The following is a 13,522-nucleotide window of genomic DNA, read 5'->3' as shown; positions in this document are numbered from 1 at the left end:
ATACAACACAAGATTGGCTTTAATTACTTCCAAGATAGTCAAAATATTGGGAACAATATTATCCATGCATCCATTCGAAAAGTCTTGCTGAAATTCTACCTGTCCTTTTATCTTTAACACCACCAATATTGTACAAACAGTAACTGCTATAGGACTGTATATTATCAGTTGAACTAATGGCCACTGAGCCCTTTTCTGTCTGATACCATATTGGGTGACTTGTAAATTGAGGTACCACTGTAAATTGTTCATCTCCTTGAAATGAGATACAAGGGCGATTAAAAGTTTTCTCAGGGTGTAAGGTATTGGAAAGGTTGTGAACTGCTGCAAGTGAACCTAAACCATCCAGAAAGCTGACCTGTTTTTCTCTAATACCATGTCATTTCAGTGAATTATCAGGTGGACCGAGGCGATATCATGGCTAATACCTCAGGTGTGTTCCGGTTGTGGCAGTACATTGTGTGTGGGGGTGTTGTGTGACTAACCCTATTAATGCATGGCCGCATACTGCTGAATAACTTCATGGAGGAATGGGCAAATTGAGTTGGGGGAGGTTTAAGGATGGCCTGAGATTGGGCGACAGAGGAGGTAGCAGCCTGGCTGGATTAAACGCTCAAAATGACATGTTTGGGATTTAATATTGCATGTCCGTCCTGCATTATTTACACTGGATAAGATGATATGGTGAAGCAAGCCCAGCAAGAGAGGGATGGAATCGAGCTGGTGGGGATGCCGAACTATCAGTGTTTATTTGGGAGTACGGTGAAGCAAACATATGCAGGGTCCCAGTTCAGTGAAAGCCTGTTCATGAAATTGCTCATTAGGCTTGGGGCAAACAAGTTATGACATTTGTTAATATTATTTTCCCTGTAGTGTTTGTTTTATTGTTCTGTTCGGGCCGTAGGGTAAATGTCTTACAATGTATTTTGAATATATCCATAAATGATTTAATATTCACCAGCACTTTCAGTTTACAGAGAAAAAATTGGCTTGTGCACATTAGTGGTGCTTTAGCCTTTAGAACTGCAGCCAAGGATGAAGTTCAGAGGAATGTGCCAAGATGAAAACAGACAATGACAAATACAGGGTGCCAAAAAACACATCGTATTCACTGAACACTTTTCAATAGTTTCATAATATTGTACACGCTATACCTGTACCTGTATTAGGGCTAGAAGAACTCAAACTTGAGATTTGATTTGGAACTCGATGTCTAAACCACGGTTTGATACAGTACAGGGGAAGTCAATCCCCCCAAAAATGTCTTTACAGTAACAGGTTCTATGCGCCTTCACTAGTGTAAACACATCACTGTAATTAGTATTATGTATGTGGAATATGAGTTAAGAAGGAAAATCCACCCGTTTTAGCCATCTCAGAGGGCGGCCATCTTGCCACTTTTTGTCAACTGAAAATGACCTCAAAGTTGTTTTCTGAAGTTGAGCTGCATGGTTGGTTGTTACCTGAGACCTGAGCAACTGTGATGCCATTTTCAGTCGACAGTAAGTGGTTCACATGGTCGCCTCCTGAGATGGAACAAAAATGGGTGGATTATACTGCTTAACTCATATCCCACAAAAGCAATATTAATCTTATTATTGTGAAGAACATTTTATATTTATATATATACACATACATAAAATAAAGTTATGTATTGTTTCAGTCCCTTTGGCTCTATAGTATGACCATTTTCAATTGAAACATTAACACAACATTGACAGAACTAAAAAAATAATCCAGATTTTTCCTCAAACCCCTACATGTCACTATCTGATGAATCTCCTGCTCCCCACAGTTTTAAATAATGCTAGTAGTTGCACCAATACATTCTTTATTCCAGGTTGCAGCAATATTGTTGTTTTTTTTTCCAAGGCTGTGGTTTTCCTGGAAAGACAATTGTTTCCACTAGAGATGACAGACTTGCCGCACACGCGCACACGCACACGCACACACACACACACACACACACACACACACACACACACACACACACACACACACACACACACACACACACAAACCTCCGCTACAGGCCCATACTGTTCTTTCTCTATTTTCTGCTTGCCTTCCACCAGCCAGCTCGCACAGTGAGCCTGGCTCCCTTCTCACTGTATTCAATCGGCAACAATAACATGTAATCAGACGATATCATAAGCGTTCACAACATCAGATGATAGATTAAAACCCTGAGTGGTGTAGACAGCACGTTCGGCGAAAATCAATGGCATACTACATACTCAGCTGGTATAAAACATTAAGAAATAATGCTGCATCAATTGCAATGCAGGTGGTGCAGCCATTGAGTTGTAGACAAAGATCTGTTTGCGCGCAAGTGTGCGTGTGTGTGTGTGTGGTTGACACTCACCCATAAGTGGTGTTGCTGGCCCGTTTACTTGCTGCCCTGGAGCGACTTGACTTGAGGTCTCCACTCATGCTCGTGTCTGCAAGCATGAACAGCCCATTAACCTCATACTGATATACTAAAAAAGACATCACAGCACACTGTGGCAACACAGTACTATAGCACGTAATAAAAATAGGATAAAATATCTGGTTTGTGCTTCAACCTTCCCTCTTCAAAGTATGAAATATTTTTGCTCAAGGGTTTCATACTACAATTCTGAGGTACCTTTGCATTTGCTGTAGGTACAATTTGAATTTGGAATCATTCTCGCCGCACAAAAATGAAAAATATAGACCAATCTGTCAAATGCTAACGTCATATGTCATGCTCCATGAAGCATGACGCGGTCTGCTAACTTATAAATGGATAGACAAAACCAGACAGGGCGCTTCACAAGTTTGCCCAGCTTTCGTTGAATGAATTATTTTACTTTCTTCGTTTGAGTCTCGATGAGTCACTTACTCACACACCATCCATTAAAAGCCTTGTTTCCATCAATGTATGGCACGCCATGGTGTTTTTTCCCCTCACTGTTAAGGATCTTAGAATCTTTAGAACCTAACCTGAATCATCCAATTCTTCAACACCCTTTTGCTGCAGTAGTACGCTTCAGAATGCCTGTGGAGGATATACCTAGTACCTACACACACTATCGTCTATGAATGAGAAGCAAGGAACAAAAAAGTGAGACGTTTGTTCTTTTCATTTTCAATTGAGTCGAAAAACAAAAAGTGACTCATTCATTTGTTAAATCTAGCACAAAAGAAAACAAATTGCGGGAGTAATTTGAATTACTGAGCAGGCACTTTTCCTTCTTGGTGTCAGATTTAATCAACAACAATAAAATAATTGAGTCACTTTTTCAGTTTTAGAAAATGAAAAGAACGAACGATACACCGACTCAAATACTGCCATGCAGTTGAAATAAATTGCTCTATATTAGGACAAAAAGAGGACTCCAAGTTTTATGCTTACATCAACAAACTGCATATTACTGTTACTTTCCTTTTCTTTGTTAACTTAATGGTCAGTTTTCATTCACATGACATGTTCTTTATGTTATGTGACATGTGAAGGGAAACGCAAGCCGACCAATCCAAAATGAACTGTGGCAAACTAACTGAACTATAGCACTTGGTAGAAAAGTGGTGCATGGTCTTGTTTGGCTTTACCCAGCCTCCGATGTCAAAAGAGACCATTATGGCGCCACACTGATTTCTTTTAAACTTGTTTTTAACCTCGTGTGGGGTCGGAGTTCGATGCTATTAACTCTTTAGTCACTGTGGTAACTTAATACAGCATTTGTAAATCAACATAAATGGCTGGTAGCATGCTTAATCGTAATTAGATGCTTTAATTGTAACATGTAACAGGAGATGTGTCGGAAAACGGGTCACAAAAAGACTTGAGATAAGGGTGACCCATTTTATACGTTTTTTTTTCCGATCCAATCTGTCGTGGTGCTTTTTTTTGCCTTGATTTGTAAGTAAACATTTTACAGAAGAGCGCTGGGTGGTGGCAGTGAACTCACATTACTTCACAACACGTAGCAGTTCAAGGCTAGCAAATAGCAACTATGTGTTGGCCTTGTGTTGGAATTCTGGCACACCTTGTATGAACCATTGTTAAGCATTTTTAGAGTAGAATAAAACTTTATCTGTCCTACAACAGGCAAATCCGTTTGGTTAAATGTGCAACTAAAGAAGCACCACACAAAAGTTTGAATAGTAGCATTAGCGCAGATGCTAATGCTAACACAACATGAGGGATATCCTATTTGGTCTATCATTATTACAGCCATTTTTATAATGATGTACTGTAAATAACAATTCTGTTAACTATCATTTAACACGCTAATGAGAAAAGCGGCCATTAAGTGTGTCAGGGGTTGTCCTTCACGTTCACCTCCTATCACTTACCGTTGATTAGGCCTGCCATCGCGAACCAGCTGTTCACCTTTATTTTTGCCCTCCTGCCGTTCACATCACTCCTATCCATCTTTGACATTTATCTGGCTGTCAATTACAAACACGCTACTAAGAACGATGCAACAGGCCAAATAACAATGAACCATTTTTAGTTTGTAACATGCCAACAAACCCATTGTTGACATCACACATGAGAGTATGGTCTCCGCTGCTTGAAGCTTTGTCTCGATTTTCCAAAAGAGTGTAGAAAAGGGGATGATGAGAGGAGGGGAGAGGAGAGGAGAGGAGAGGAGAGGAGAGGAGAGGAGAGGAGAGGAAGACATGGACAGATGGGTGCTGAATGGAGTGTGACTGGGCCAACTGCACATACACTCACGCAGTGAAGCCCTCAAATGGCTGCAAGCTACAATTAATTAAGTGTGGTTTGCAAATGCGTGCACAAAAACACATGTCTGGGCTTTTGCTTAGCACAGAAGATATACATTCGCAACACTATGAGGCTAAATAGAGGTGACCCGCTGGGCAACTTCTCTGTTTCTCCTCTGGTGCGTCAGCGTAGCTGACATCTAAGCCCCAAGGGCATGAAGATGACAATTAAATTGAGGCCAGTATCGAATATACAAATACAATATTGCTTGTTCAAAACGCCCGTTTGCTTACCAAGGTTGTTTTAGAAAACATTACAACATGGTTTTTAACATATAGCACAATGTTAGGTACGCCTAACGAGATACAATACGAGACCTGTATAAAAACAACAGGATGCTCATTTTTATATTCTGCGTGGCCCAGGAAAACGAGATTGCAGTTTGTTTATTTATTGGACATTTGCATCATCCCATTTAAGTGGCAAAACATTAAATTCTGCATTATTTTTTGGGGACTTGGCTCCCAAACCTTTTGTAAACAAACTGCAAACAAACAGCAAAATATGTCAGTTTGCTCACAGGCTGGACGTTTTTGGGTAATGTTAGCATTTAATGAGTACATGGAAAAAAAAGAAGAAGAAAAAAAACACATTTTCAGAGACTTATTATTGTACTGTTATGTGTGCAAATTTCTTGCTACGTATAGTAAAAACCTCAGAGTTTCATTATTCTGCGACATTCTCATGACGATTGAGTGATTCTGATGAACACACCAAAGGCACTTTATATATTGACCCGTTTCATTCTCGTGCGGTAGCTGAAATTAGATTAGATGAGATCTCATTAGATTTGTTTTATGAGTGCTCATGCTGGGATGTCGGTTTTTGCTGAAGTTATGTATTTCGGAAAGAAAAAAAACCCGACCAATATTCCCTGATGTCTTCTTTAGTAAGTGGAAACCATGAACTCCAGACTGCTTGTTTTCAAACCTCAGCAAGGCCGATAAAGACTGTTTTAAATCAGTCATGGTGACAATGCGGGGGGCATCGTTTTCTTTTGTCTGGTGGAACCACACTAAAATCAGATGGTTTACGATTGTAGTATCGAGTCTCAATGTGTGTGTGTGTGCGTGCGTGTGTGTGTGTGTGTGTGTGTTCACCACTCCACACTTTAAACAATAAATGTTATGATATGTATAATGGCTCATTGCGTGTTAATGTGAATGCGTGGAAATTGATTCAGGATACAATCTTTCTAGCGATGTATAATTTAAGCTTTTATCAAAACCTACAGTCTCTGTTTAAGTTGGAGATATAATTCCAGAAGTAACATAAGTCAAGTAACATATACAGTACTGTAACATACATACACAGCGTAACATAAATAGTGACAGAACAGTTTTCTGCGGCACGGTGGTCGACTGGTTAGCACAATGGACTCATAGTGCGCAAGTGCGGGGCTTGATTCCGGCTCTGGCCTTCCTGTGTGAAGTTTGCATGTTCTCCCTGTGCCTGCGTGGGTTTTCTCCAGGTACTCTGGTTTCCTCCCAAAGTTCCAAAAACATGCATGGCAGGTGAATGGAACACTTGAAATTGTCCTTTTGTGTGAGTGTGAATGTTTTTTTTTTTGTCTCTGTGTGCCCTGTGATTGGCTTGAAACCAGTTCAGGGTGTTCCCCGCCTACTGCCCGAGGACTGCATGGGATAGGCTCCATCACGCCCGCGAGCCTTGTGAGGATAAGCAGATTAGAAAATGGATGGATGGATAGATAATAGTTTTCCTTACATAAAGGAGTCAATCATTTCTACTTTCGCAGAAGACTTTCATCAGGCCGCCACCACCGTGGGCGGAAGCAAAATTCTTCATTGCTTATTCGACCTTCCTTGCAGCACTCAAGACAGTTAACTTTACTGACGGGGTCAATCAACGAACACCAAATGTATTACCTCACGATCAGATGCAGCTTCAATCCTATTAAAAGAGGAAATGTCACGATTGGTAGTAGTCCTGTGCAAAAATTAGCTGCGAGAATTTGTGTACATGCAGCTTTCATTTGAAATGCCTTTTCTTGAAAACATTTTTTGCTTTTTTTGATGTACAATCACACACGCACACGCGAGCACACTCACTTGTGTGTAATAAGCTAAAAATTGCCACACTACGCTTATTAATGTGTGCACTTTGAAGTCACTGATGTGTGGGAGATGAAATAATATTATGATCAGATTAAAAGAAAAAGTCTGACTTATGTTTCCATCATAATTACTGCTCTTGCTTCATGTTTCATGCATTGGTTAGAAAACCATTCTTTAATCAGTTACATAATTTCCAATTATCTCCTTTTACAAATGGAGCAGAGAAATAACATTCCTTCTGAAAAGTGACTGTCCCAAATATTGTTTTGTAGTCCCACTTACACGGGCAGTGTGCATTCTCGAACTAATCACCCATTCAGCCCATAAAGAAACTGGAAAATATCTCATTTCAGCTTCTCATCATGATGGTCACAACTTTGCTTATACCCATAAGCACTGAGCATGATAATAATAATAATAATAATAATAATAATAATGAAAGTCATGATGATAATGAGTGATGATGATGATGATGATGATGATGATGGTGGACCGTTGGACGACTATTTAGAACACCCGCCTCACAGTACAGAGGTCCAAGGTGAGATTCCAGGCCCTGGCCTTCCTGTGTGGAGTTTGTAAGTTCTCCCCATGCCTGAGTGGGTTTTCTTCAGGTATTCCAGTTTCCTCCCACATTCCAAGAAAATATGCATGATAGGTTAAGTCGACACTCTCTATTATCCGTAATGAGATTGTGAGTGTGAATGGTTGGTGTTCGTTCTGGTGTGCCCTGCGATTGGCTGGCAACCATTGTGTACCCGCCTACTGCCTGAAGACAGCTGGGATGGGCTCCAGCACGCCCGTGACCCTCGTGAGGATGCGCAGCTCAGCTAATGCATGAATAGAATAATAATAAAAAATATTGTATAATAATAACACTTATTTGTATTAAAAGTACTAATTAATTTAGGTTTTCAATCTGTTGGGTACAACAGACTTCTATTTGTAAACTCTAACATATCCCACTGTGTTAGAAAAATCAAATATGGCCTACACACATGAAATAAGTAATGGAATCATAATGGGAAACAATCCTTCATGTCTTTTTTGTTACGTTGCACTTTTCTGTACTTGAACCTCCCCCCACACCAGATTCAAGTGGTTGGCAATGTTACAGGCCGGATTTTACTTTTCATTCTCAGGTCAAAATCTTTTTTTTTTAACTGTAAAGGCATCATTCTCACCAAAAAAGGCCACAGAGTTTAACTGAAGAAACCTTAAGATTGCAAGCACATATCCAAAAGATATTTGGCATTCACATGCAAGACTTAGCGTAACATGATTTTGTCCTATGTGTTTTTACTTGGCTCTAACCTCTTCTGGATTTGTGAGGAGAGCTCTGCTCTTCAATTGAAGCAAAAGTTGTAAGTGCACTATAAAAAAAACGTGGCCACAAATCAAACTCCCTCTTTAATGTGATGATTTTGCAAAAGAAAATCTTTGATTCCTCCCAAGAGCTCCAGTACTACATAATATATTTAATTAAAGCCGCAACCAGCCTTTAAGCACAGAGAGCCTGCTGACCTTGCCAATGTGAGACACAGGTTGGGCTCAGAGTCCCCTCATGTTTAACGTCATAAACTCCAATCCTCCATTGGTAAAGTGTCACAACACTTTCAGATGAGAACACCTTGAACATATAAGGAAAACCAAAAGGGGTTCAAAGTGAAGGAAAATTGTTTTTCATGAAACTAAGGGTGAAAATGAAGAAAATAGATCTAAATGCGAGCACCCTCCCTTTCTTTCTGAACACAGTGAAACGTCCAGTAACACACACACACACACACACAAGACACACACACAAAAAAAAGATATACTCACATCTTGGGCTGAACAGGGTCATAACAGAGATGCGAAACAGGCAGGAGGCTGAGATAAAAGATAGCTTAATGAGGACCTTTGAGCTCTTGCGGCTGACTGACTGCTGCGATACTACTGAGCCAGTGTCAAGCCAGCTACAGAAGCACCACTGGGATGTACCAAATGTTTTGACTCTTGGAGGGGTGGACGGAGGTGCAATGGGCTGTTCCATTCGAATGAGAATTGAAAGGAGGGTTTGAGAGCGCGCGGCTGGTTTTCACTCAGCAGCCGGAGGGTATATGAGGAAACTGAGCTTTGTAGCCATTCTCACCTCACACTCACGTCTGTTCAAGCCATACAGTGTACAAAACAAAACGAGTCCCACCAAAAGGGTCGCAGGGGGAAGTATGAAGCATTCGAGGCCTTTGAAAGTCCATATAATTAATAATAATACCATCATTGGTTTGAAGTCCATCATCAAATAGCATCACCACCATCCAGAAAATTATTTTTTTTGTTATTGGGTTGAATGTGCAATAAAATCAAGTGTAGCAATACTGCAGTGGAGCTGAAAGGTCAAACACACTCTGTTCATAGGGGTGATTTGACGTTTGTTTGGAAGGTCAAATCAATCTTCCAAATGAGAATTGAGAAATAATGGAAATACATTACATTGATTTTAGGTTTGAACTGTCATACTCATGCATCTTCTAAATACTCTACGGTAGGGTTGTGTGATATGGCCAAAATTCATATCTTTCTATTATCATTATTATTATTATTACTATTATTATTATGATTATTATTTTTCCAGATATCTTGATTACTATGGGTTCAGTGAAAATTAAGCATTTTTTAAAAGAAAAAAACTAAATATGAGTCCTAAAGGATGTGAAAAGTGTCATTTTTTTATTAGACCTTACTGACAGCCTTCAACATGATCAAAGTCAGCAATACATTAAAAACGATTCAATTCACATTATACTGCAAATGTGCTTTAATGATTAATAACAATTTTATGTGACAACAGATTTTTTTGATGTGTGTGCTAACTGTATCAACGTGTGTGTTGGAATAGGACGTCTCATGCATATTTCCTCCTAAATTGTAGTTTACATATTTAGCAGAGTGAGGATTAAAAGAAAAATTAAGAAATCAGATGAACAGAATTAATAACAATACCCGCCTTCCATTTTGTTCATTTGCAACCAATTAGAGTTTTGAAAAGTGCCAAAACAAAAGTTTCATTCTTTACAGCAGATGCCTATAAATACATGTGCAGTGATTATCCTAGACCGAGTTCCATCTGCATTACAAACTAGCAGAAAAACTGCTACATGCACTGGGTCCATTTAGTTGGCGTACAAGACACCAGAGGGCCACTCCGGCGAAGCTTTCATGTTTAATTAGCTTTTTTAACTGCCTAGCACCGGCTAAAACCAACTATAATCTGAGTTTACTCCAAAATGATTATTACCTCGTTCCACACTGCACTTAGCCCAGTCACAATTGCCTTATTAAATCGATAAGTCCTGAGCCACCTTCACACATGCTGTGCTTTCAACGTTGGAGCAAGAAGACACTTAGCCCCAGGCTTGCATCATACAATGGAGTCACACGCGCACGCATAAATGAATGTATATACTTTATATACAGTTTTCAACGTTGGAGCAAGAAGACACTTAGCCCCAGGCTTGCATCATACAATGGAGTCATACGCGCACGCATAAATGAATGTATATACTTTATATACAGTACATGTTCTTATTCCAGTAGCCAATTTCTCACCAGATTTTGCTGGTTCACAACACCTGATGTGGATCTTGTTGACCCCAGTGCCATCTGAGCCTATGGCTCTATCATAATTTGTATGGCTCATCCAAGCTATCAGCATAAACCTTAAAGGATTTTGCCTAAGGACCCACCTGGAGGTTAACATTCGCCCAAACTGGGATTTTAACCCCAGTACTCCAGGGACAACCTGCTTTGTGAATGCTTCGGGCTACAGAAACCCAGTAGAAGGAGCCAGGTGGACTGTCATGGAAAGACAAGTAATCCCATGGCATGTATGGCCAGCAAATTAAGATCACACAGCGTAATTTGGGTGGCATTTTATTTAGTATTTTTAAATCATCTTTTTTTTGACAATATCTATAAATTTAGTTTCCTGCTCTTAATTGTGAATCCATACTTGATGGTTTTAAATGCTCCTGAAATTAAGTGCTGCTTGACGAGCCTATACTGTATTGTGTTAATGTATGTGACGTCACTGAAGGCCTAAGGTTGAAATGCACGGCCCACCACTGCTCGCCAATGATGTCAAGAGATGAGAAAGCAAGAAACTTCAATGTTTTTAAATGTCTCTCTGACGCAGTACACAGTATTTTTAAACACGTCGCAGTACACAGCATTCCTGCTTTGGCATCAGACAAGACACAAATATTGAGTTGTCAATGAATCAAATCACTTCATGAATAAATTTGAAAAGTGTCGTTTCAATCAGAATCGTCTTTATTGGCCAAGTATGTATAACACACACCTCTGGATAGACTTTAACGTGACTTTGCTACAAACACCTGCGATAGGAATTCTGTATTTTCAGCAGTGGTGGTTGCAGCGGGTCTTCTCGGCTGCATGGTTTGCCAACAACATATCTTGTTGTCAGAAACTTGCCATGGATAGTGTCAATTGTTTCATTCCATATGTTGGAGCACTCTGACGGCCATAAAGTTTCTCAAACTGCTGTTAAAGAGTCGGGGACTAAACAACTTCTTGCTGGATGTTAATTTTGCAGCCCTGCTCGGATATCATTTGATGAGCCATTGGCAAGCGAATGCTCACAAAAATGGCAAATCCTAAAATGCCATGCTGATGGCCTCACCTTAAAGATAATTGTGACTTTTAGGACATCCTGTACTTCAAGTAAGGAAAAAAGGCGGAATTAATTAGTGTCACTTCCAGCAGAATTGCTTTACTGGTATTAACCAAGAAATAAGTACACATCCACATGAGGTAAGGAGGTGGAGGAGATTCCACATCCCACTCCTGTTGTAACACAACAGTGGGAATTCTTCGTCGACCATTCAACAGACATCAGGTTGTCTGATTCCACACTGGCACATGTATTAGTACAAATAAAGGAACCTCTTGAATGATGAAGTTGAACCAATAAACCACCAGGAATTTTTGTTAGGTTGTCAGAATATGCCAAATACGTTTGTACAATGTTGTGCATTTCCACACTAATTGAAACTACTACAATAAAAACTTCGTTAGAATAAATCAAGAGTGTAATCAGCAGTTGATCTGCATTTAAATTCACATTGCATCAATCTGCGAAACAAGAGTTTTCATGTCCAGTGGTGCAGTCAGTGGACAGAGAGGTGAGAAGAAAACTTTTTTGTTGTTGTTAATATGCACATGATACATTGCACTGTTATAGCATAGCAACGGTGCCCACAAGATGAATCATCCTGACATTCAGTGATCCCCTGGCTTTTCGTCTGATGCCATCATTGGGACAAAATGTCACTTTGTGCGAAACTAATCTCTTCGGCTTTAGCTGCTCTTTATGCTTGGTGATGATTGATTTCATGCATGCTAACATGCTAAAATAAGATGGCAAACATGCAAAGCTACACACTGTTTGACTTTATTCCAAAAAGGAATAAAGTGCAAGCATGTGACAAAAATACTTTGTGCATGAGTGTTTCACCCGACCTTCGGGTCGAATTGTTTCCTGTATGCTAGAATAACTGCACACGGCCCTGAACAAATGTAAGGACGCGTGCTTACAACTGCACTCACAATTTGACTATTTTAAGACAGGTTTATAGCTTTGAATTCCATTTGGTCCTTTCACTGTCAGCTATTAAATCCACGATAATACAAACAGCAGAGTGAAAAGTGCAGGGGGATGGCGAGAGGAAGCAGGCAAAGAGGTAGTAGAGCAGAACAAGCCTGATGTCGCCCTTTGGACTGACTCATCCCCACACAAATTGGGAGTATACAAAGGGAGGGCAACAATTCAAGAAATGAAGGTTCTGAAAAAACAAGCATGTTGTGCAATCGTCACAAGAAAAATATAAACACTGCTTTGCAGAGGAACACTTCGCTTAAATCAATCTGACTTTAAAAAAACTGATCAGAACAGGTACCGGATAATGGCCACGGCTGTGCTATTTCCTGCAATTATTCATAACCATCACCCGCCCCCCCAACCCCATTGACTGAACACGAAAGTGTTTCCTTAATCATGAAAAATAGTGTTAATTTATGTATGCACTTATGATGGAACTAGGCTGCAGGCTCAGTGAAACTCATGCTGTGCTAAGCCAACTGATAAATTGACCACAGCAATGGATGAAGGCTGTGGGCAATGTTCTTCTGATGAACTCACGCAGGAGGAAAGCAGCAATCAGGTTTAGCACTCAGCCTGGTCCAAAAGGTTTCCTGTAAACAGGCCTTGAAAACCATAGAAACTTTACTTTGGATTAACTGGCCTACATGTCCACATCACAAGGCTCAAAATAAGCAGTTTGCGAGGCAAAATTTGCATTTTGCGCCTCATCATAACAAATTGAATAGCAACCGTGGTCCCAAAAAGTTTCGATTGTCTGGACGCACGCGCGTCTCTCACAACGCCTCCTGCGGGTAGTCAGAGGTCGAGGCTTGGGCAGCTACTTACGCCGCACCAGCTAGCTAGTGACAAGCTTCGGCTGGCTACTCATGCGGTTACGTTGTGGAGTTGCTCCTCCGCCACATGCAGCAGCACAAGCATAGACAGACACACAGTGTGGTGAAATAAAAATAATGTAGAAGGAGGAGCCCTGCCTCTTCTCCATTCGAAGCCAGCCCTGTCTGCTGTCTCGTGGCGAATAATGAAGAA

At 40.3% G+C, this 13,522-nt stretch overlaps 1 protein-coding gene across 1 annotated transcript in view; it reads right to left on the bottom strand.

Annotated features, from left to right (window-relative positions):
• The window catches only part of LOC147207644 (heterogeneous nuclear ribonucleoprotein C-like 1), a 36,040-nt gene extending 27,257 nt beyond the window's left edge, over positions 1-8,783 (bottom strand). Inside the window, exons 1-2 of the mRNA XM_086107846.1 lie at positions 8,656-8,783; positions 2,366-2,441 (exon numbers count right to left, since the gene is read on the bottom strand). Of these exons, the coding sequence (XP_085963972.1) occupies positions 2,366-2,441; positions 8,656-8,677 (98 nt within the window). The 5' untranslated portion in view covers positions 8,678-8,783. The remainder of the gene's footprint in view (positions 1-2,365; positions 2,442-8,655) is intronic.
• Positions 8,784-13,522: the final 4,739 nt, after the last annotated feature.

Source organism: Hippocampus guttulatus, chromosome 3 (genome assembly GCF_054856545.1).
Source record: "Hippocampus guttulatus isolate MCC_2025c chromosome 3, RoL_Hgut_1.0, whole genome shotgun sequence".
NCBI classification, from domain to species: domain Eukaryota; kingdom Metazoa; phylum Chordata; class Actinopteri; order Syngnathiformes; family Syngnathidae; genus Hippocampus; species Hippocampus guttulatus.
The sequence above is the reverse complement of the archived record's forward strand: the minus strand, read 5'-3'. Positions and strand labels throughout refer to the sequence as shown.